Raw genomic sequence first — 22695 nt, forward strand, 5'->3', positions numbered from 1 at the left:
GGTTTTCTGTGTTTTTTGAGCCCTGTCAATTTTGTACTTTCAGACAACCTGACAAGTGGGCACATGATGAATAGCAAAGGAAAGTTGTCAGCAATCTTGCTGCAGGACTGCAAGCTACATGCCCTGTGTCAGGGAGAAGCATGACCATCTGGCTGTCAGAGGAGTGTCTTACATACATCTTTCAAATAAAAATGATTTGTACTGCTGTATCAACACCTCAGTATTATTAAGACCTCACACTAAATGCTTACTCTGCTTTCTCACCCATTTCTGTAGAGCACTAAGGTGGTAGCATGTGTGTTACTGCATTGCATTGAGCTTCCTCACGCACACAGCATCAAGCAGTTGCTCTACTTGCGCTTGGCTTGTTCCCTCACCCTATGTGCTCCTGGCAGGGTAAGGACTCATGCACAGATTTATGGGGAGGATGAAATGGGCCAACACGAAAAGCTGGGCTGGAAACAACAACCTGTTTTTGTACATCCTCCTTCAGAGAGAGTCCTACGTACCTGCCCTGCCTGGGAGCAGCATCACCTGAAGGCTGTAGGCAGGCAGCTCTTGGTTGGGGGAACCTTCACCTCCAAGAAACCTTCACCTTTCTTACTGTATTTAATTTTCAACTGAAGAAATTTAACACTAGCTCCTACTGGAGAATATTTTTGAATGTATTTATTTTTTTTCAGCAGTAAGATTCCATTTCTCTCCTGTGGACTGGTAGAGAGTCAGGTATGGGGTGTGAGGCCTGGTGTCCTCCCCAGGTCCTTACCCTGCTCAAGGACTGGTCCAACCCAACCACTGTAACTCAGTCCCCTGCTTATTGCTAGGATGAAAAGCATGCCTTCCCTGCAAAGCACTGGCCTTGTAGAGCTGTGCCGATGTAAAACAGTTGCCTGTGAGCTTGCCAGAGCCATGCATTTCAGAAATGACTGGCTCTTCCCAAAAGCGTTTGTGCCTGTGACTACTCTTTGAAATCTTCCCCCACCCTTTGTGTCTGATCACAGGCTCTGCAAGAGGCTGAAACCTCTGGCTACTTTTTAACATCTCCCTCTGCACATGCCCTCTGCACTGAGTGCTAATGTCCGCTTGTACCTGTATTCCTACCGCCTTTTTTTGTGGGTGATGGCTTTTACACCCTTGCAGATGTCAGTGCACAGCAACTCTTCTTTCTATGCAATTTGTTGCATTAGTTTCCAAGGGCAGAGCATGAATAAGTGCAGTCTGGCAGCTCCATGGCTGTATATTTGCAGCACCTTGTTCCCACCAACTTGTCTAAGGGTGCCAAGTTGCAGCAGGATAAGGGAAAAGGCCTTTACAGGTGCAGTTGCTCATTGTAAAAACAGCAAAGAGAGTGAAAGCAACAGATTTCATAGGGGAGACCCACATGGATCTGAGATGGATATCACATTCTTCAACAATGTAGAGAAGGAGAGAGCAGCAGGATGACAAAAGATTTTTGCTGGTATGTACATCAAGGTTGTAAACACAAGGTCAAATATGAAGAACTGCAGGAATAATTTATACCAAGAGCTCCCCAGTGCTCTGCCCAGCGCTGCACTGGGCACCTTCAGCCATCACTTGTTGTGCTTTAGACAGAGGACATTCTCAACATCAGCAGCTGTATAGCAGTTAACCACTTCTTCCACAGTAATGCCACCTGGCTCCCATGCAGCCAACGGATGAGTTCATGAGTCAGGCAGTGGTTGTTTAACTTAGTGAAGTGGAAGGTGTTTAGATTAACCTTTGCATTGGTGAGCAGTGATTTAAACATATCCAGGACAGCTGTAAACACACTCCAATTAAACACATCCAAAATAACTGTAAGCACAGGCACATCTTGTTGTCCCACTATACCAACACCACCTCGAGAGACGAGCTGACAGCTGCATAACTGGGCCACGGCTCCACTGTCAGTGCAAGAGCTGGGTCCCCTTGCCACCATCCAAGAGAAAGAAATGCATCACACTTGTGTGAGATTAACTCCCAGAGCAGTCATTTGGCAGATCAACACTGTCAGAGCATAGTTCTTCCCCTTTCAGCTATAGCACTGTAAAGTTTGGCACGGGCATTTCACAAGGCTTTTTGCTAAATGCATGAAGCCTAACTCCCAAAGAAGGAGGACAGACTATCAATTAGCAAATCCAGCAGTCTTTGTGCCTGAGAGCATGCAATGGCCTTCCTGGACATCGCAAATCAGTGACAAAATAGGAAAAGCTGAGGCCAGGAGGTGGATCCTGTTGGGATGTGCTGGATCTGAGCAGCAGAACCCCTGGGAGAACCTATGCAGAGTCAACAGCTGGGAGCAGCAGCATTCCCCAAGCAAGTCTCCCCATCTCCTCTTTGCTTGTGCTGATTTCTGTCCCTCAGAACAGCATGTCTGTGTGGCCCCTTTTGCCGTCCATCTGTCTGTCCATCCCGTCAGGCCAGCTGAACGTGGGACAAAGCAGTATATGTGCTGGAGCCATTCTCTCTTTCTCCATCTGCATCGTTCAGGAGGTTGTTCTGGCATCGTTTGCTTCACCTGCTCAGGCTCTGACATTTGTCACCCTTTGCAAAGCTTCCTGTTGGAGACATTTCTTGGTCTACTTTTCTTCTTCTGCTTATGCCACTGAGATCAAGACAACTGTCCCAGGAACATCAAGTAAATGCCGTGTCATACTCCACATTTCATGGTGTCAAAACAGAGTAATCTGCATCCCTAGCATCACCAAGTGTGCCAGTGTCTTCCTAATGCTGGTCACACCCATGCTGTCTCCTGCAGCCTCCTGGATGTCACCGAGCCCCCCAGGTCTCTGTACTGCTGCACATCTGAGTTTCCCAGTGGGGATGACAGCAGTCCAGGATGTCTTGTCTGACTTCTTGTCTCCCAGCCATGCCTTGCTGAATTGCAGAGACAGACTAAATTAGATTAAAAATAGAAATCCCTGCTTTATTAAAGTTGAGGATGAGAGGTCTGGACCACACTGCCCATGGCAGCAGGGCAAACCCTTATGTGACACCAGGGGACAGAAGCAGGCACAGGGGCAACAAGCCAGCAAGACCTGATGCACAGGCCCACCACAGGCACAGGGGCAACAAGCCAGCAAGACCTGATGCACACAGACCTGCACAGCCACTGGAGCATTTCATGTGCAACTCACAGCAAGTTCAAGTGGGGTAACAACCAACACCATCCCAGAGCAGAGGCACATCGCTGCTGGCACCAAACACTGATCGTTAAAGCAGAGAAAACCCTTAGATTATATTTTTATGAGTCTTACTTGAAAGCAGCCATCTGGAAAATCCCAGAGTGTTTGGATGCAAAGGTCTAAATCTTAATGACACTCCTGGCAAAGCTCTTTGTTTTGTTTGTGCTATTTAACAACTTCTCCACAAGGAAGCAAACTGACTTTGTTTAAAACAAAAACAACCCACTGCACAAATCCTCGCCCCACTGTCTGAGTTTGACAGAGCTCAATTGGGAGTGTTGATCTCAACACCAGACTCAGTTTGTGTTGCTGGAGGTCTCCCTCCCACTGGGGCTTCTGGACCAGGCTGAGAAGTCACACGCTGCACCTGCACCTCCGGCAACAAGGAGGGACTGGCCCCATGGGAGCTGAAGACAGCCATTTATTTTGCATGGCTTAGGAAACACTAGCATTCATTGCGTTTTTTCTGCTGGCTGTGCATCCTCTCACCCTCAAATATTTAGTTTGTTGTTTTGTTTTGTTTTTTAAACCACGTGTCTAACCTTGTTACATAACTTTGTGCTTAGAAACTGAAGCACATCTCAACAATTCTCATTATTTTTTTTCCTCAAAAAAGCAGAGGAGCTGGGGTCTGCAGGATAGATGCAGTGCTACAGGCCAAATGCACACCACACAGATCCCACCCAGCTGCAGGTCTGCTTCCAGCCTGAAATTCAGCTGTCCTTCAGGCAATGCTGTTCTTAAAGAAAATGTCTGCCCTGGTCTGTGTCAAAATGAATGTGCAAAGCCAGGTACCACATTAATACCTTGCGCTGAAGCAAGTGGCAGTGAAAAGCAGAATCAGCAGATGCTCACATAATTATTCTGTTGGGCAAGAGTCAGCATCACAGGGCATGATTTTCCCTTGCAAGAAAAAGTAAGCACAGAGATAACAGAGATCCAATTAACAGGGCTTTGCGTGGATTCCCAAACAGCATGTGGCAATGCTCTTAAGCTCTTCAAGAATGCCAAAAAGCTTTTCAAGAAACTGAGCTGCTGCAGGATGAGGTAGAGACCTCCTGGGATTAGTGAATGGTTAAAGGTCAAGAAGCCAGGAAGCAGGAGCAGGAAGGATGTAATCTCTCAGGGAAGGAATCCCTATGAGTCTGGCTTCTTCTGCATCTCCCTGGGCAATATGGAAAGATGCATGCAGGACAAGGCAAGGTGACACTTCTCAGCAAGACAGCCATCTTGGCAGGAAAAGCAACAAAGAAAGGATGCTGATTTTTGCAGCTTTTTGCACAGTGAAATTCATGCTTCGGGGCAGGGAGATGCGACTTTGTTTTCAATAGCAAGCTATGGTCAGGCAATTCACCTCTCCCCTCTCTTGTGCAACAGGTAGATGAAGGGAAGAGGTGGAGCCAATCTCACCAGCTTCCAAAACTATCTGTCAGCTCAGTATTACACCTGTATTGCATTGGGTTCCCCATTGCTCACTAAGGACTTGCTTGGTCTAGACAAAGGGTTACAGCCAGGTTCTGCAGCTCACCTCATTTCCATCATACACGCACATGGGCCATGAAAGCCCCAGCTCCAGCATGAGGCACCATTGCTGGTGCCAGGAGCAAAATGAGTGTTGCAACAATTGCTATTAAAAAGAAAAATCCCTTTGCAATCTATGAACCAAGGACACTTCTCATGAGCTGGGGATAGAGGAGGATCTCCTTCCTCCCACTGTATTGGGTGTTTTGTGTGTAGCAGAAAATATCCACCCACATCACCAGATGGGCAGGATATTCAAGCTCTTGCTTTCACTGACAGTTCTGTGAGCTGCCTGTAAGAACAAATCGGCAACATAAAAGAGAACTGCAAAAAGCAGCCCCAAAATTTTCCAGCCCTGAGCTTGCAAAGCATATGCTGTTTACTCACAAAGTCTTGAGCTACCAGGTCAGGCCCCCTCCCTTCCCTCCAGCACAGTGATGTTTTGCAGCTTGGAAGCCAATTTTTCCCACCCTGCTATCTTAGAACAAAACAAAACAAAACAAAACAACCCCCTTCCCCCTCCTCCACAATAGTGTGAATGCTTTTATCATCCTGAAAACATGCCAAATGTGAAGGTGATAGGCAATTCTGTGTCACGGATGCCTTTTTCCTGGCATATTTTAAGTCCTTTGCTCAACTGCAAGGATGGTAGGGGCAGGAGTCACCTACAAACAGCAGGCTGTGAACCCACGGTTTCAAACAATCACATTTAACTGCTCATAAACACCCAGGGGACCTACACATTCAAACACTGAGCAAGTACCAGAGATACAGCCAAGTGGCAGACTGAGCCTGAAGATTGAGATACAAGGACAGTCCCTGCTTTGAGTCTGGCCTGGGAGAGCCACACAGACCACACAGCCCTATGCCCTGGAGATGCTTTTTGAAGATCTCAAGTGATCGGATCTGGTTTTGCAAGCAAAAATCCCTTTTCCACTCCAAACCCGAACTGCTGGGTTTCTTCTAACAAAAACTGCATGGGTTGAAATAGGATGTACTCTGTTGGGATTTATTTTTTCAGAGAAAGAAAAAAGCAGTCCCTTGGTACATGAACTGCAGCAACTTCTACCCCAGGACCCAGCACTTCTGCCAGCTGATGATCTGCCCAAACACAGCAGTTCAGGCCATCCAAGCATTGATTCAACATGAAATTGCTTGGAACTGCCTGTGAAAAGTGTCTGGGCAGACAAGAATTAATACCCTTTCGATTTGTTTTTGCCCCAGGGAGAAGTTAGCAAGGAGGAAAACGGTCTGGACTGGAGGTCCAACTAACCCATGAGAGGCCTAAAAAGGATGGTTCTGCCAGTTAAGCACTGTGCAGAATTGACAATGCCCCAAAATTGGTGTTTGCCAAACAAAATCACTGTTACTGGATCTCTGAAAAGCACATTCTGTGTCTCAGAGGGGAGAGATGCCGCAGCACACGACCCAGGATGGAATTTTACGAACCTGCCTATGGCTTCTCTCCCAACTATCTCACTGTTCCATAAGAGTGCAGAGCAGCACATGACCAGTGTTGCAAAGGGAAGGTCAACTGCTGTATGAACTGGTCCTGCAAGGATGCCAGGACTCCTTTATGTGTCATATCTTACCTAAAAAAGCACAAGATAAAAAGAAAGCTGCAGAACTCCTGTGTAGCACAGAAGAAAAGCAATAGAAGCACTCCATTGTGTCACAAAAGCCTTCTCTCCTGCTCCCTGCCCTCCAGGCACACTGTATGCCCTACTCAATTGTCAGTAACAGGACGACAAGAACATGAGGGACAATCTTTATCTAACTTTGTACATCAATTGCCTTCACCTACTTCTCTCACCCTCCATTCAAGCACAGAGATCCCTCCTTTCTCAGAATCCAGCTAGCTACAAGATAGAGGGTAAACAGTGAGCTTAAGGACAAAACAAACACCATGCTTAGTCCATGTCTTACACATCCTTTGGGCTGCTGGGAGCCACAAAGCACACCAGCAGCTCCAGGCCAGCACTTTGGAGCTGGAGTCAGCTGGGGGCAGGAATGGCTGTTAGCATACAGCATCCCTATCCCAGGGCCATCTCCCTTCCATGCTGTCCAGTCTGGTTCTCAGAGCTCAAGTCTGATATGGACTAACAGAAACAATGAGACTGGAAAGAGTGCAGGTGAGAACCAACTAGAAGGTGGGAAGGAGAAAGGAGGATAAAAGAGGGATCAGCAATCATGAAGTTAGGTTTTCTGCCATCAGATTTCTCACCACGTGATGCTTGTGTGCTGAAGCAGAACAAGAAGGTGTCTGCCATCAGATCCCTCACTACAGACGTCCTGCTCACTGACAGACTCTCCTGGACCTGCTACCTGAATCCTGCTGCCTGCTCCTGGACTTACCCTGCGGCTTCTTCCTGCTACCTGCTTGCTGCCCAAGGCTGGCCACACTGCTGCTGCTCTCCTCCCTTTTGCCTTGGACCATCGGAACGTCTCACAATGGGACGCTGCTGCATCCAGGTGCTGACTATCCCCACTTTACGCAATTCTTGCTTTCTTCCTACTTTTCCTATCGCCTGCCTTCCCCTCCCTACCTCCCTCATTCTCGGTAGTTGCCACTCTCCCTTCCCCATCTTCTCAGTTGACTATTATTTGTAATAAACTGGTCAGACCAACATTTGAACTGTTGTTTCTTAATCTCACACTGGGTATCAAAGAGCCTTGCCTCCCTCCTATAAACTGGAGTGAGACACCCGGGGCCCACAGTGCCTGCAACACGAACCTCATGGCACTGACACAGGAGCAGACATTTGTCTGGCAGAGGAAAGAAGAGCACAGCCATCCCTCTCCCAGCCCCAGAGCAACGAGCTGGACATAGCCAGCATCTGCCTGTGGCCCTGCCAAGACTCTCCTGCCAGACCTTGGCAGGGGGAAAGGTGGCACGGTGGCATTCCTCTAACAAGCAGCCATCAGCAGTAAGGTCTGCACGGCCAGGGTTAAAAGGTAGGCGTTACTGCCTTTGTTAAACAGTGCTGGCTCAGAGGAATAAAAAAAAAGCATACTAGACATGTATAATTAAAGATGCTTGCCACTTCCCATTATAGCTTTTTTAGGCACTAACTTGGACAGGAGTCAGCTACAGCTCTCATACTTGTTTCTTAAATGTTATAGATCTTACTCAGAAGTTGATCTGAAATAGGAAGGCTGGTTTTCTAGGGTTAAGAAATGCTGGCAAACTTTCTGTGGGTTTCAAAAGGCAGTGCTGCTTGAGAGTTTTACATGGGGATGATCTTCAGGACCTCTCCAGTACAAATCACAGGCACCAGGAGTAGAGGAGTTGGAGGGCAGGACCAGCTTTCCTTAGCTCTGTTGCTCCTAGAGCAACTGACAGAAACAAATCCATGCTGCCTGCAAAGAGCATATCCTCCAGCCCCCTTCATTTGAGATGTCTGCATGCCCATAGACTCCCCCCACCAAATAACCTCTTCCAGCTCCCTCCATTTCCCAAATGCTCTCAGGCCTGGAGGAAGGCATAGGCAGAGACATGCAGAGGAGAGGCGGCTTGTGTTTCCTCTGGGCTGCTTTGCTTAGGAGGCACACAGCCATGAGGCCAGCAAAGCACAGCACTCACAGCTCTTGCCTGACAGTTGTAAACAGAGACACTTTGCCCTGGGGAGAGGAGAAGGAGAGAAGTTAGAAGCCGGAGTGGGAATGAAACGGAGAACACAGGCAACATCAAACTTCAGGAGGCATGGGGAAAGAGCTGAAGGGCTTTGGAGAAGGATCCACTTGAGAAAGCATTTGTTTGGAAGCCTTCCCCACCGCTTGTTGAAACAGGTTCTCACAGTCCCAACCCCAGATTAGGATCAGGCTTTCTTTGAGATGAGGATGAAGATTAAGAACCCTCCCAAAGGTCCAAGCCATGAAGGAGCCCCCTTCCTAGCGGCGCCTCCTGCCCAGGGAAGTCTGGCAGCTACTCCCACTACCACTGGCCCAGAGGCTCACTTCCCAGCAGGTTCCAGACCATACTCGCCCTCATTCCCCCCATTGCATCAAGGCCTCCCTGAGATTCCTAAAGTCCAATGCTTTTGAGGCTGTCTCTTTACCCATGTGACCATGGGCTGAGGCAAGCCTCCCTAGCTATTCACATCTTCTTTCCCCATGCAGCTGAAAGGGGCCTGCCCACTACAAGCCACAGCACAGCAGGTAGATCACCTTGGAAAGCTGAGCCAACCTCAGATTTCCTGCCCAAGAACAGGAGGATGTGGATAAACGGGTGGATTGTGCCAAATATCTCACTCCAAGAAACAGTTGGGAGGAGAGAATACAAAGGCTGAGGGTGTTTGAGAAGCACACACAGGTCAATAACCACAAAGGTCATGGCCAGCCCTGTGCCCAGCTGCAGCTAGGCAATACTTGAGGTACCCGTAATTCAAACAGGAATTGTAGCCTCAGCCTCTGGCAAACCCACTCTGTTTCTAGTGCCAACTAAACGTGGCTAAATATGGCAGCAGAGTTTGAGTCTGTTAACCATTTCCACTGCTTTACTGTCTTCATCAGGATGTTTTTGGATGACTACTGTAGGGCAGGCCAAGCAAGAAACACAAAACAGACCAAAAGGGATCTGCATCACCTACTGGAAGCACACGCTTCCAGGGCAGGAAGGCAAGCTTGTGATTTAGACAATCTGTCATCATTATAGGTGCCTTTTGTTGCATGCTGTAACAGCAGTCTGTCTGTTCACACAATGCAGGAGAAAAAATAATCTCTTAAATTATTTTTCCAGTAATGGGAATAAGTTAATTTTTCAGTTGGTATTTATCAAAACAAGAGCCAGACAAACTCAGTACTGTACAAAAGTGTGTTTATTTCAAAGCTAAACTACTCACACAAAACAATGGCTCTGAACAGCAGCATCAGTCCTTAACAGATCTACAACAGCTTTCTGGGCTCCAGGGCTTAGGGTCAGCAACATTCACAACAGAACTTCTTTTCATAGTAGTCAGCAAGCATTGGAGGGGGGGAACAAAAACATCGACTGGCACAATTCAAGGAACTGTGCCACAAAATGAGAAAAGGTGTCAAGACTCTTCACAGGAAGGTTGGTGTGTGAGCAAAGATCTCACAGAACACACTGCTCTCTGTGAGCTGTTTGGCAAGGAGCAGCCACCACCGTCAGGAGGGAACTGCGTTATTCCTGTAGACAGAAAACAGGACTGTTGGGCTGAATAATATGCTGGACTTTTTCCAAGGACTGAAGTGGCTGAGAGGTCAGATTCACAATGTGCTTGTTTGTGGCCTGGAGCCCATGCACCAGCTTCATCACGCACACCTGGTCCCAGCCGATGCCCTAGAGGGGTTTGCCTTCTTCCTGCCTTAGCCGCTTGGAGAGATGCTCACTGACCACCAAGAGAGGGTTGGCTTTGTACCTGGGATCTGCAATGACCTCATGAAACTGGGCCACTTCCTGTTCTCTAAGGAGAGAAAAAAAAACCACATTCAATTGGTTCACGCAAAAGAGACTGAGCAGATAGGAAAAAAGCTCATAAAGCAACAGGATTCTGTACAGACAGGATTATCCTCAATGTAAACCTCAGAAAGGAACAGTGCAAGAAATTGACCTTATTTACCCAAGGGCAATGCTCAAATTGCTGCCAGATCTTTGGAATCCAGTAGCTTGATCTCATGCCACAGACAGAAACAATCGTTGCCAGTGTCAACTATCGTTTGGCATTTTTTTCGAGCTTTCCTCTACTAAAACAAGAGAGACCAGGAGTATTTGGTAAATGTGCTCAGAATGAAGACTGCTCCAGACAACATGAGCACAAAAGCAGATTCTGCACTTGCAAGCTCATCTACTGATTCTGTTTTATTGCTCAAACACACAGGCTTCCTATGTGCAACACTAGTTAAGACACCAGTAGGGGCATGACAGAATTACCTCTGTATACCTGGTCACAGCTGGTTGCTGTGGAAATCTCTCAAAAAGCAAGCAAGCAGGGAGGAACAAGAACAGAGCACAAGGAAAGTAAAAACTAAGAACTGAGCTTTCATGTAAGTCACCTTGATCATGGTCTCTCCTTTGCACTCATGCAGACTCAGCTCTCCATAGCCCTGCCAGACACACATTTCCTTCCTCCCATGTTGTTGTAGATCAGATCAGCAGAGCACTCTTTGGCTTGTAGCAGGCAGATGGTTCCCTCCCTACTACAGCTCTTCATAGAACTGACAGGGACACCTCACAAGCTGCAATCACAGAAGGTAAACACTGCCCAGCCACAGAGCCTAGCTCTAGAACAGTTGTACTGAGGGGAAATGAAGTTCCTGATGCCTCGTGGTCGTATAAAATATCAGACAGATTATACAAAGGTAAAAGGAGTCACTAGACTTTTTGTGAAACACCAATAATTACTCATAAGTACTTAGTGTTTCAGTTTATAAGAAAAAGTTTGGCAGATATCAATGCACAGCTGTCCCCATAAGGGATGCAAGGCTTATTAGTTAACATCCCAAAAGAACTTCAGCAGAGTGGCTGTAGAACCTCTTGCTATGCAGACATTGAAGAGATCCTCACCTACACAACCACTGGAGGCTTTCCAGAAGCATATCAGCTAGAGCCAGTGCCTTAGGAGACCAAGCCACAGCTCAGTGCTGCAATTCCAAATAAGAAAGCTCAGATAAAGAGCACACCATCCTGCCTGTGCACTCTCACTTGGCTTAAGTCAAGTAGGAATGTCTGGTGTGGGCTTGTTCTAAGACCCCAGAGATAAACCCAGGAGGCCAAAGCTGGGATTCTTTTCAGTGAGACAGGAAAAGTAAACTCTTCAAGGAGCAAGTGCAGCTTCTTGTGCTCTCTTACATGTTATATGAGACAGAAGTGGATTTCATCAACCCAGAATTGACTGAGTTTGGCAGGTTTCTGTTGTGCTTTCTGTTGTCGCTATTCCATATCTCTTCTCACTAGTGACAAGTGACAGGATGAGGGGAAATGGCCTCAAGTTGCGCCAGGGCAAGTTTAGGTTGGATATTATGAAGAACTTCTTCACAGAAAGGGTACTTAGGTACTGGAACAGGCTCCCCAGGGAGGTGGTTGAATCGTCATCCCTGGTTGTGTTTAAGAGCCGTTTGGATGTGGTACTCAGGGATATGATTTAGTGTAGGGTTTTTAGAGTTAGGGTACTGGTTAGGCTGCAGTTGGACTTGATGATCTTCAAGGTCTTTTCCAACCTGGGTAATTCTATTATTCTATATCAGAACATCATGCAGATCAGTGGCAGTTAAAAAGTTCATGTCCTGGTTCCGTGTTACCGCCATTTGGGGCAGGGGCAGCATCCCTGGAGGACTTAGCATGAGGAGGAAGCAGGGTGGGACTCCAGACTGGACCCCAGCCACTCTCTGCCTCTGGCTGTCTCAGCTCGCCATGGAGCAAAGCACATGCTGCCCTCGCACTGCTGTGGTTTGACTCCTACTTTGGGTACTCTCATCTCTCCCGTTTTGTTTGATTTGGTTACATGTAGTCAATTCCCGTTACTCCTCAGATCGTTGCCATTGTGTTTTCTCTTTGTTAAGATGACCTGCTCGCTCTGCCCTTCCCCCTGCTTGTCTGCCCTTCCCCCTTCTCGTCCCCCTCTCCCGGAGCATGTGGCCTGAGGCTGGTCAGGTCATGCTGCAAATCCTTCCTATTCCTTCCTTTTTTTCCCAGGCCTGTGCCCCCCCGTCACAGACTTATATCTAGGGATAACCTCGTGACAGGTTCTGAACAGGCCACCTGCAATATCCTGCATCAAGTAAAGGGTGCACAGAGAGGTTGTGTGATCTTCATCCTTGGAGATACTGAAAAGCCAGCTGAGCAAGTGGCTCCAGGTGACTCTGCCTGAGCAGAGAGGAGGTCCAGATGATCTCCAGAGGTCCCTTTCGACCTCAACCATTCTGTGATTTTGAGCAAGAACACTGGATAACCAGGAACTTACAAGAGCCTGTGTTTCTGAGCTTGTTTCATCATACAGAAGTCTGCTGGTTCTGCCTTAGCTTTTACATGCCTGCGGAGAGAAGAAACAAAATAAGTGTTAAGTGTTACAGAGGAGAGGTAATTTAGCAATTGCTGTTGAATGGAAAGAGTCCAGTGTCTCATTATCTGCCTTCCCAGGAAGGTACAAAATTGTCTTGAGAGTCCTCAAGACTCTCCAGGTAATTGTCTTGAGAGTCACAGAATTGCCTGGGTTGAAAAGGACCACAATGATCATCTGGTTTCAACCCCCCCTGCTGTGTGCAGGGTCACCAACCATCAGACCAGGCTGCCCAGAGCGACATCCAGCCTGGCCTTGGATGGCTCCAGGGATGGGGCATCAACTACCTCCTTGGGCAACCTGTTCCAGTGCGTCACCACCCTCTGTGAAAAACTTCCTCTAGTATCTAACTTAAACCTCCCCTGTCTCAGTTTAAAACCATTCCCCCTTGTCCTATCACTATTAATACATATGAACAGCCATTCATCATGCTTGAATCACTTGCTGCTTATCTCTAATTTCTAGGTCAAAACTATACCACTGCTTGGAGAAAAGATCCCACTGAACTTCCCCACTGGTCATGTATCACCCTTGCACATCTCATGTTCCTTGTTCAACACTTCTGCATTATTGTGTGTCATTTACAGGCACCGAAAGAGAGCTGCCAGTCATGCTGCAGGACTGTCGGTGTATAAGTCTGCACTTGTATTTTAAACATGGTTCCTTTCTCCTTGGGATCACACATCCTCACCAAAGGTTTGTGAGTGTTAAGTTAGCTCCCGTGTGCAGCTAAGGCACAGCAGCAAGTACAGATCTGCACTCTCTGCACCCATTTCCTATTGCTGAGCAAAGTCTGAGGGGACCAGAGATCTAATCCCATCCTGCTCAGGTGCTGAAAGCACGTGACGCCTAATGCCAAGCAGCAACAGAAATCTACAACGTGCAGAAACGGCAGTGGCTGCTTTTGGGACCTGAAGTGCACAAGAAAGGAAAATTATTGGAAGATTATTGGAAAAAACACAACTGAACTAGAACAGTAATGGCATGGTGGCAGCTGGTGGATAAAGCTTCTGCATGAAGAACCTCTGAGTTCAGAGAAGAATAAGACTCGGGATGAGAAGGAGGGCTCTGCTTGAAGATGAATACTAGTAAAGGACAGCACAAGGCATTGATTGCTCCAATATCAGTGCCTACAGCTGTTCCTATGAAAGGATTCCACAACACAGAGCCTTGGGCAACACAGCAAAAGTAAGCAAAAGGGCAGGAATCCGATCCTCTGCTAAGCCTATGCACTAGGCTCCCAGCATGGCCAGTGCAGGACTGCGCTGCTCTCCCTGCTTCCTATTTTCCTCTCTGACCCTGAATCCTTCCATTCTTCAATTTTTCCATTTTCTCTTTTTCCCACCCGCCCCGTGTCCCTTCACCCTATACAATCTCATAATCTCTCTCCACTTGATCACCTCCTGCTCCTCATCTCTCCCTCTGCCCGTTCTGGACCATTTTATTTTTCCTCAGGAGAATCCAGGTGAACACAAGCTACTGAAGGCTGCTCTCCTGCTACTCAATTCCCCTCCAGCCCAGGATACAGCCAAAGCTGCCCACCAAACCATACACACCCCAACAAGGCAAATGTACATCAGCCAGCCCACACTGGGACCAGGAACCAGGCAATCAATGCCTGCACACTGCTCACATACTCACAAGGCCCTTTTGAGGTCACTCTCGCATGGCTAGCATTACACAACAGATCTGACAGCAGATGAGGAACAGCAATCAGCAAGAGCAGACAAACAGCCACAGGGTTTGAGCAGTTCCAGTCATGCCACTGCATCCAGTGGTACAGCAAGACAGTGACAGAACAGACATGCTTTCTTTGCATTCATTAACCACTTGGCATGGGGATGATTTCCTGGTCACCACGGTGGTTTGCCTGGATTGCTTGTGGCAGCACAGAGAAAGCTGGACAGCAATCCATGCTCACTAGAGCAGGGGCTTGCAGCCTCTGGGGCTGCTTCGGGGTGCACCGGCCCATTTTTACTTTTAGCCACAACACTGCTTTATATGGTTCCATGCTACTGAAGGCTTTTCAGTGCTACTCAATGGCTCTGCCCCACTGGCCAGACATGCCTGAAAGGTTGCTGCCTGACTTTCCCACACTAAGCCACCAGCATGCTGCCTGCTCACTGGGCTTGTGAATGGTAGTCCTGCTTCGTTACACTTCATTGCCTTCGTCTATTATAAACCCAAATAAAACCTCTCCATAATGCTCTCTTACCCAGCAGGAGATCAAATTCCTGGAGAAACTAATCTTTTATTCATAACACTAACAAACCATCCTGTATTACCCTTCATTTACGTAATGATTCAAACCCTATGAAAGCTTCCTCTGACTATCTTGAACACTTCAGTGCACACACCCTCATGTGGTACAGGAACCCACAAGCCAGCAAGCAGATTGCTTCCAAGGCAGAAGAGCACTGTAGCTCCCTCATGCCATGACTCCTGAGTCATGGGACTGCCTTTTGGCCGTCTGAGTGACACCAGTCTGTGCTAAGCTCCCACATCTTCTGTACCTCCTGCTGACCAATCTCAATTCTCAGCCAACACAGGGCTTCTATACTCTGCCGTACTGCTGGGCTTTCTAGATATCAGAGACTTGCAGCACAAGCTCAGGCTTCCAGCAGGAGAGGAAAGCTGCCATTTTCCCACAGAAGGATCTGGGTTTGTAGAGAGGCAGAGCCAACAGCACTTCTCCAAGGATGTCTCACTGCAGATTTGTGTAAGAACACCAACATCTTTCACAAGTATCACATGCCCTCTGTCATATTATAAAACAGGAGGGATTGTAGTGAGTCAGTTGAAAGGACCATTTTGGCCAGTGTTCTGCCTTAGAGCAGCCTGCAGCAGATGGCTAGAGAGGGGCAAGAACAAGGAAAGCATATGGCCACAACCATTAAAACATTTGCAACTCATGGACTTTGAGCTGATTGAAAATTATATACATGAAGCAACCCACCCAGAGCTCTCTCCTCACCAGCTTTGTAGGTCACACCTAAACCAGGAGCCACAATATTCTATAGCAAGGAACAGTGCAGCACAGAAAGCTTCCTGTTTGCACCGAATCTGCAACTTATTAGCTTTTTGGATGTCCCTTATAGTCTCACAATGGAGATGAACTATTTCCTAACTACATTACACTTACCTAATAGAGACTAATATATTCCCAGGCTTTGTCTCCAACTCCTATCCAGGCTGAGGATTCCTCACCTCACTAAGTGAGCCCTCCTGCAGAAGCCGGGCCAGAATCTTCACCATCTTCCTTTTAAGTTCTACTCTATCTTTTGAGGTGGTCCACAATTGCAAGCTGCACTGACACTGTGTATTTCTACTAGGGAAAACAATGCCCAAAAGAAGCGGTCAACCTGTTCTGTCTCCTCCTGTACTTGCTTTCTGCAAACCATTCCCTCCACACATCCATGGCTTAACCTCCAGGGTAGACAGTAAGGAGGGAGAACCACTCCTCAACACAACCTGGAGTCAGATATCACATATGGTTTGCATGTGATTGCAGAAAGAAGGCAAAACCAACTGTTTCTGCTTAGGTTAAGCCTTGGTCCAGCACTCCACTCAACCAGCTCCCAGTCCTTTGCAGAACTCTGTCTGTACTTTTGCTGCTCATTTGCACTGAGAGGACAGACTGTCTGAACAGCAGATTAAAAAAAAAATGTTATTCAAAAAATTAAGAGCCAAGTTCGGAAAGGAAGTATTTTTCCAGGCTCAGATACAAGACATGTTTGTTTGAAAAGTGACTTTCCAGAAGAACAGCACGCTGCCAACTCAGTCATGCTCTGTAGTAGCCAGGCATCCCTCCTGGGTCAGAATTTCTTTCTGGGGCACCCCCACAACTCACAAGAGGTTCCACAGTCGTTTCAGCCTTGTTAGTCAACCAAAGAAAAAGGTGTTCTGCAGGCAGCCTTATACTTGGCTATCCTCTAATCCAAATGCTTGCTTAACGTGATCAAAATAAGTTTGCAGTTCCAACCCCTACTGAATAAGTGGAGGTGTGAGCATTTGTTCACCATACAGGGCTCTTTCATTCTGCACTGGGAGATGCAAAAGCATCTGAGCAGCCAGGCAGAGTGCTGCACTGACAAGGAGAAAACACAAGGACAATCAGAACACACCCTGAGGCTGGCCAGGATGGCTGAAGTGTGAGTGTCAGAGGATCAGAAATAGCTTTTCTCTTTAAGTGCAATAAAGGAAAAAGAAAATCCATCTTATACTCTCATCCAAAATCATGTTCCAAGCCAGCAGGGTGAACTGAGAGTCTGACCTGAGAGTAAATCTCTGCTTTAAGGGCCTGAACTGCTTTGGGAGGGAGCCTGAAGGTCTGGAAGGACAGAACACCATGCTGCATCACGGTCAGCAGCTCATGCAGGAAGACAGCAAACAATCCTAGCACCCAGTACTGTGCTGAATCCTAGCTCTCCAGATCTGCTTCCCTCTGTCACACCACAGTTAGGTGAATTCAGGAAAGCCATCAACCCCATATTTGCCACCTGCAAAACAAGAATTAGTCCCCTTTGAATACTACAGGTAGATTCTCCTAGAAAATACAAGATTTCTCTTATTGCAGAAAACACAATTTCCTGAAAATGCTGAGAACAACCTTCATCATAGAACACATCTCAAGTGCAGATTCACAGGTGAGCTCAGCAGCATTACACTCCAGACACTTGTGTATCAGTCCTACCACTCAGAATATCCAGTCCCTTCCAGTCTGTCTCATGCCAAGTCTCCACTAAGCAATACAGTTCTCGTAAACGTGGATTCAGAAGGCACATCTAAGCTTCTTGCAGCAGGAGCAATATAGAAAAAAGCAAAATGAAGTTGAGGTCCTGTTCTCCTAACTGTGGGCCCCAAGCCTGTATTGCCTGTAGCTACAAGCTGAGCTGGAGGGTGCTTTAACCTGCAGGAAGAAGGGAAATAACCCATTACTAGGAGATACATACCTCTGGGATTCCTTCTTGCCCTTGATAACTGCCTTCAGATCAGAGAGCTCAGGCAGGGCTTCCATCAGTGGCTGCATGTCTCCCACAACAGGTGTTGCCTTTCGCTTTGCTTCAGCTTTTTGCTTCTGCTTGGCTAGCTTCACACTTTCTATTTCTGATTGAGAAACAAGACTTCATTTGGGTAAGCAGAAATGTTTTTCAAACAATGGTCTCCTAGCAGAGGCATACAGTACACAAAGGAGATTAACTGAATTTCAGTTTTTCACTCAGAATTGGACAAGTCAATGGGAGATGGGAACAGAAAGCTGCAGAATGCTGTGCAGTCCCTGAGACTCTCTGGTGCAGAAGTGCAGCTGCTTAAGCCTTATGGAATCAGAAGCCCCAGCAGAACACGTTCTCCTCCACACCAGCCCACACAAGCCTGACTGGATTCCCCCATCTGTCCCAGACATCCCTTGACATTACCACCAGATCAGCCCAGTAACATGTGCAAGCACCCCTTTCTCCTGCCAGGTGGGCTTGGAAAGCTGCAGCATTGACTTGACATTCAAGCAGTTGGTGTGAGGTGGGACACAATGGGAAATCTACATGCACCCAAGGGAGGCTGCAGCTCCCAAGGCCTCTGCTTATCATGGTGTCACAGAACTGGAGAGGTTGGACATGGTGGAGCACAGCGATAGCAACTGCACAGCCAAGAGCACTGAGACAGGGAGGCTGCAGGCTTCCAACACAAGGCCACAGAAGCAGGATAAAATCTGCAGAGGTGGAAATATGAAAGCAGCCAGACTGCAGAGCACATGAAAGATGCCACCTGGGATTCTCAGTGTAACTCAGCTGATCACGTTCAAGAAAGTTGAACTGAAACTTACTAGCTGCATGCTAGCTTTACTATTTTTGTCTTGTTCACCCCCTAACTAAGTTGTTTCAGTCAAAGAGCAACAGTTTCTGATAAACTGTAATGTTTGCTATACATGGGTGTTTTTGATGAATCTGGATTGTAAAAGCTTCTCTGCACAGCAATCCCTGCCAAGAGCACAGCTTTCCATTCTACATCACTTCTTTTTATGGTCTGGCTTTATGAAGCTGACTACTTCAGTGCTTTCATAAACAGTATGTGCTCAAAATTTTCAGACACCTGATTCTGCACAAACATCCCAAATTCTTTTCTTACGAAGTCTCTGGTGTCTGAGGAGCCATACGATATATGTATTTTGAAATGTGCATACTTCTAATGTTTGAACCATTGCATAATTTTTTTCCCTTCTCTAGTCTCCTACAATGATTTATTGGAACTGAAGAAATCTCCAAGTTTTGCATTTGCACTACTGGGCTGAACTGTAGTTCTCAGGGTTCTGGCATCTCGTATCAAGAAAACAGTCCTGGAATAAGAAAAAACAACAAACTCTTGGGAATATTTAGGAAAGCACAGATTTAATGGTAATAACTATCTTCTCAGATAGAAGTAGTTTGACCTAAAATTTTCCATCTTGGTGTCCTTGCTAAAGAAAAGCTGACACATTTCATTTATTTTCCACCCGGTTTGTAGCTTTAGAGCCAAGAGAGGAGAAAAAAGGCCATTGTAGGGCCAAAACAGCATGCCCAATCTTGAGTAAAATTGTTTCTATGATGGCACATATACAAGAGGGAGTGATTAAAAGGAGTGTAGGAGGCCTACTCCTAGGCTTTTACCTCCAAAGCATCTGACCAGGGCTGTGGGAGCAGGAGTATGTACACTTTCTTACTTAAGACATACATAAGTCCCAGTCCTTTTATTTTCAGAAAGCTGCTGAGTGCTTATCTTCCTCTACAGCTTCTGGTACTGGTCACAGTTAGAGACAGGATACCCAGACAGAAAGATCTCAACTGTGTTCCACCAATCCCTTCCAGTTTTCCCACAACAGTATCAGACACACAGACAAGGAAAGACCTTCATGAGCACAGAATCTGCAAGTTCCAGGCCAATTGTAAAGACTACAAGAGAAATGTTTTTCCACTCAAAAGGGACACTGACTGCAGATATCAGCAGAATTTGGAAGTTGTTAGCTGATGATAATGAAGTTTCCCTTAGCACTTAGGGTGTTAAAGTATCAGCCAGAGACACCTTTCACTGTGACTTGTGCAATCACAGGTTGATGGACTTGAGCTCAAAGTGCAGTGAGAGTTCAGGAGCAGAGAGCATATGGTGCCCCAGAAAGCCACACTGCCCAACCCCCAACACAATCTGCCGGCAATTCTGTTGGACAGAAAGGCGCTAGGGGAAAAAACAGTCTCAAGAACAGCTCCAGGTGGCATAAAGAATTGCTCTGCCACTCTCCACGCCTCAGCAGTATCTCAGAAGCTGACACGCACAGGCTGCTTCTGCTGACAGTGCAGAGATGCTAGCCAGGTTGGGGATGATGTTCCCTGCTCCACGAGGGAGCAACAGCAAGCCTCTCATACACCTCTGGAAAGGTCTCCATGCAAGACCACCTTTGACTGCTTTGCAGGATGAGGTTCCTTGACTCGACTCCCACTAGCACCCACAAGTGAATCCCACTCAGAGCTGCACTGAGAAAGAAAGACCCAACCTCTAGACTTGACCTTTAAAGATAACTAAGGACATCAGGCACATTGCAAATAACTAACTGGAGGCAGTGTATCTTGCCATACCACAGCTGAACGTTTTCCTATACTGAATTATCTGAAGCAAAAACACAGACACTCTTCCCACAGCAAACGGGAACATTTCTGCCACGGGCTGGGTTTGGCTGGCTCTTATTTCACAGCCTCTAGAAATGCAAGTCAGTTGGGTGGGTAGGCTCATCAGGGCATGTGGGGCAGTAACACAGCCAGCAGCATCCAGAGACATCCCTCGTGGAAAAGCAGAAGGTCCCACCACAGAACTCCACTACTTTTCTCAGAGGCCTGGGATTAGCTTGTGGGGCTCTGCTCCAGCCTGTCCTACATCCACAGGATGCTACCCAGCCCATGCTGTGACTGCACAGCTGGTCATAAACCTCCAGGAGCCTGAAAAGATACAAAGAAACCTGCTAGACCTACACTGCTATGGTGTCTTTCCTGGATAAATGAAGGTTTTTAAATAGTCACACTGCATGTGGAGGAATAACAAAAACAGGTTTGGGTAAAGAGTCAATCTTAGTGCTAAATACCCTCTGTAAGGAGAAAAAACACCAGGGACCTTTTTCCACAGTTGCTGGGGAGCAGGCTTGAAGGTTTTAGAGAAGCATTCAGCCCCTTGTCCTGCCACAGCCCAACACTTTCTCCCACACCCCACGTACAGAGGACTCCAGCAGCCACCCTCTGAGGTGCCTCCATACAGCTCTGCTTGGGCACTTACTTTGCAGCCATCTTTCTTTCCTCAGCTTCATTTTTTCTTTTTTTGATAGAAGTGTTTTTTCTTCCAAGCCTAGAGAAAAAGAGAGACGTGAGTGAGATGAGGACTGGTTCTGCACACCAGCTCCCTGCTGAACTCATCATAAAGGCAGATCAGCAGAAGCGGCAGCACAGGCCAGCCCTGTTTCCTTAGGCCAGCTAGTTGTCTTTGAGAAAGGCTTTTCAACAGAACTCTCCATCCTGCTGTCTGCACTCCCACAGTAACCAGGCCTGAGCAGCTGGCATCGCCTTCTGAAAGCTGGCCACAACTGCTAATCACTCCCCAGGCATCCACGCAGTGAGACACGTTGTCACAGACCTCAGCTAGGCTTTATTTCCTTGTTGAGGCTGCATGAGCAGCAGGACTGCATGATTGCCAAACCAAGATAAATGCAATAAATCAGTGAGGACAGACTTGGAGGGCCTACAGTCTCCAGAAATGGAAGCAAAAAAGCAAGCTTCTATATGAAAATATGCAGATCAATAGAACCAGGAGTAACACACTGTGGGCACACGAGGGATGAAGGAATGGCCTCCTACATGGCTACCACGAGCAGCAGGCCTGTCCTCCATATCTGCCCAGACAGCGTGGGGCAGGCAGTGGGAGGACGGTGAACGGCCTGAAAAACACAGGTCTGTGGCTCAGAAAAAAGCTAACACACACTGCATACTAATTTCAGTACCTCAAAAACCACTGTTGCTCACTGATTTCCAGTACCAAGGGGATTAAGAAGCCAAAAGTTTTTACTCAAGATGCACTGTAGATACTATAAAGTTTTACCTTATCTTTAGTATTTAAAAATAAATGTTTAAGCAACTTTTCTCCTGGAACATCCTGCAAATACTGCTACAGGAATGCTAATAGAGGAATAAGATCCCCAAATACTACTTCTATCAACTTGGACTATTCTCAAGCCTGAAAAGGAAAAAAAACCAAAAACCAAAAACCAAAAAAAACCAAACCATAAAAACCTTTCAAACAAAATTCAAAGAAATGGGATATATGAATTCAGTAGAACTCTGAAAACATTTCACTGATGACTTTTCTGGAGCTTCAAATCTTGCACTACGATTTAAACCAAAGCTGGATCACCACTTAACAATCTCAATGCAGGAAGATCCAATGCAGATTGACAGGGTGGGGAGAAGGTAATAAAAACAAGTTGAGTTTAAGTTTACAAAGAACACAGTGAATCCAGCTGTTGCTTTCACTGCCTCTTGTCCCAGAAAAACTAAGAAGTAAGAAATAAAACCATACCTAGAAGTGACCAGTTATTTACAAAGTCTATTTATAGTGTAAATGTTATAAATTCATTTGCCGAGACATCAAAGCTGATGCTAAAACAACTGTCACATAAGCTGCCATCAGCTGTGATGTACTGGGCTCTGGGACTCCTTTGAGTCTCCCCTTCCCACCAAGTTGTCTAAACCTTGGGGCTGCAGCCCCCAGGCCCCTCTGCAGCCAAAGGACAAATGAGTTCCAGCAGCCTGCTGCTTGCCTTCAGGTGCCTGACTTCTGCTCCAGCCAGGATTAATGCTGTGTATCACAGCAGAGATCCAGGCCAAGATGTGCACGTAGCACCTGCCTCCTGCTGTAGCTGCACATCCACCTCAGCCAACATCCCACTATCCCCCGACCAGCACTGC

General features: G+C 47.0%; 1 protein-coding gene across 1 annotated transcript; it reads right to left on the minus strand.

Moving 5' to 3' along the window:
- Positions 1-9505: 9505 nt before the first annotated feature.
- On the minus strand, positions 9506-21144 carry FAM207A (family with sequence similarity 207 member A). The gene is made up of 4 exons (XM_015867811.2): positions 21014-21144; positions 17677-17830; positions 12629-12697; positions 9506-10132 (listed from the first exon to the last, which is right to left on the minus strand). The coding sequence occupies exons 1-4, from the start codon at positions 21042-21044 to the stop codon at positions 10009-10011; spliced, it is 378 nt and encodes a 125-aa protein (XP_015723297.1). The 5' UTR covers positions 21045-21144; the 3' UTR covers positions 9506-10008.
- Between the last annotated feature and the right edge of the window lie 1551 nt (positions 21145-22695).

Source organism: Coturnix japonica, chromosome 7, assembly GCF_001577835.2.
Source record: "Coturnix japonica isolate 7356 chromosome 7, Coturnix japonica 2.1, whole genome shotgun sequence".
NCBI lineage: Eukaryota > Metazoa > Chordata > Aves > Galliformes > Phasianidae > Coturnix > Coturnix japonica.

Coding starts and splice junctions, on each gene's coding strand:
- FAM207A (XM_015867811.2), bottom strand. CDS start 21,044: ATGAAGCTGAGGAAAGAAAGATGGCTGCAAA. Junction 17,831..21,013: donor GAAAGAAAGATGGCTGCAAA/GTAAGTGCCCAA, acceptor TTTCTCAATCAG/AAATAGAAAGTGTGAAGCTA. Junction 10,133..12,628: donor GCTCAGAAACACAGGCTCTT/GTAAGTTCCTGG, acceptor TTCTCTCCTTAG/AGAACAGGAAGTGGCCCAGT.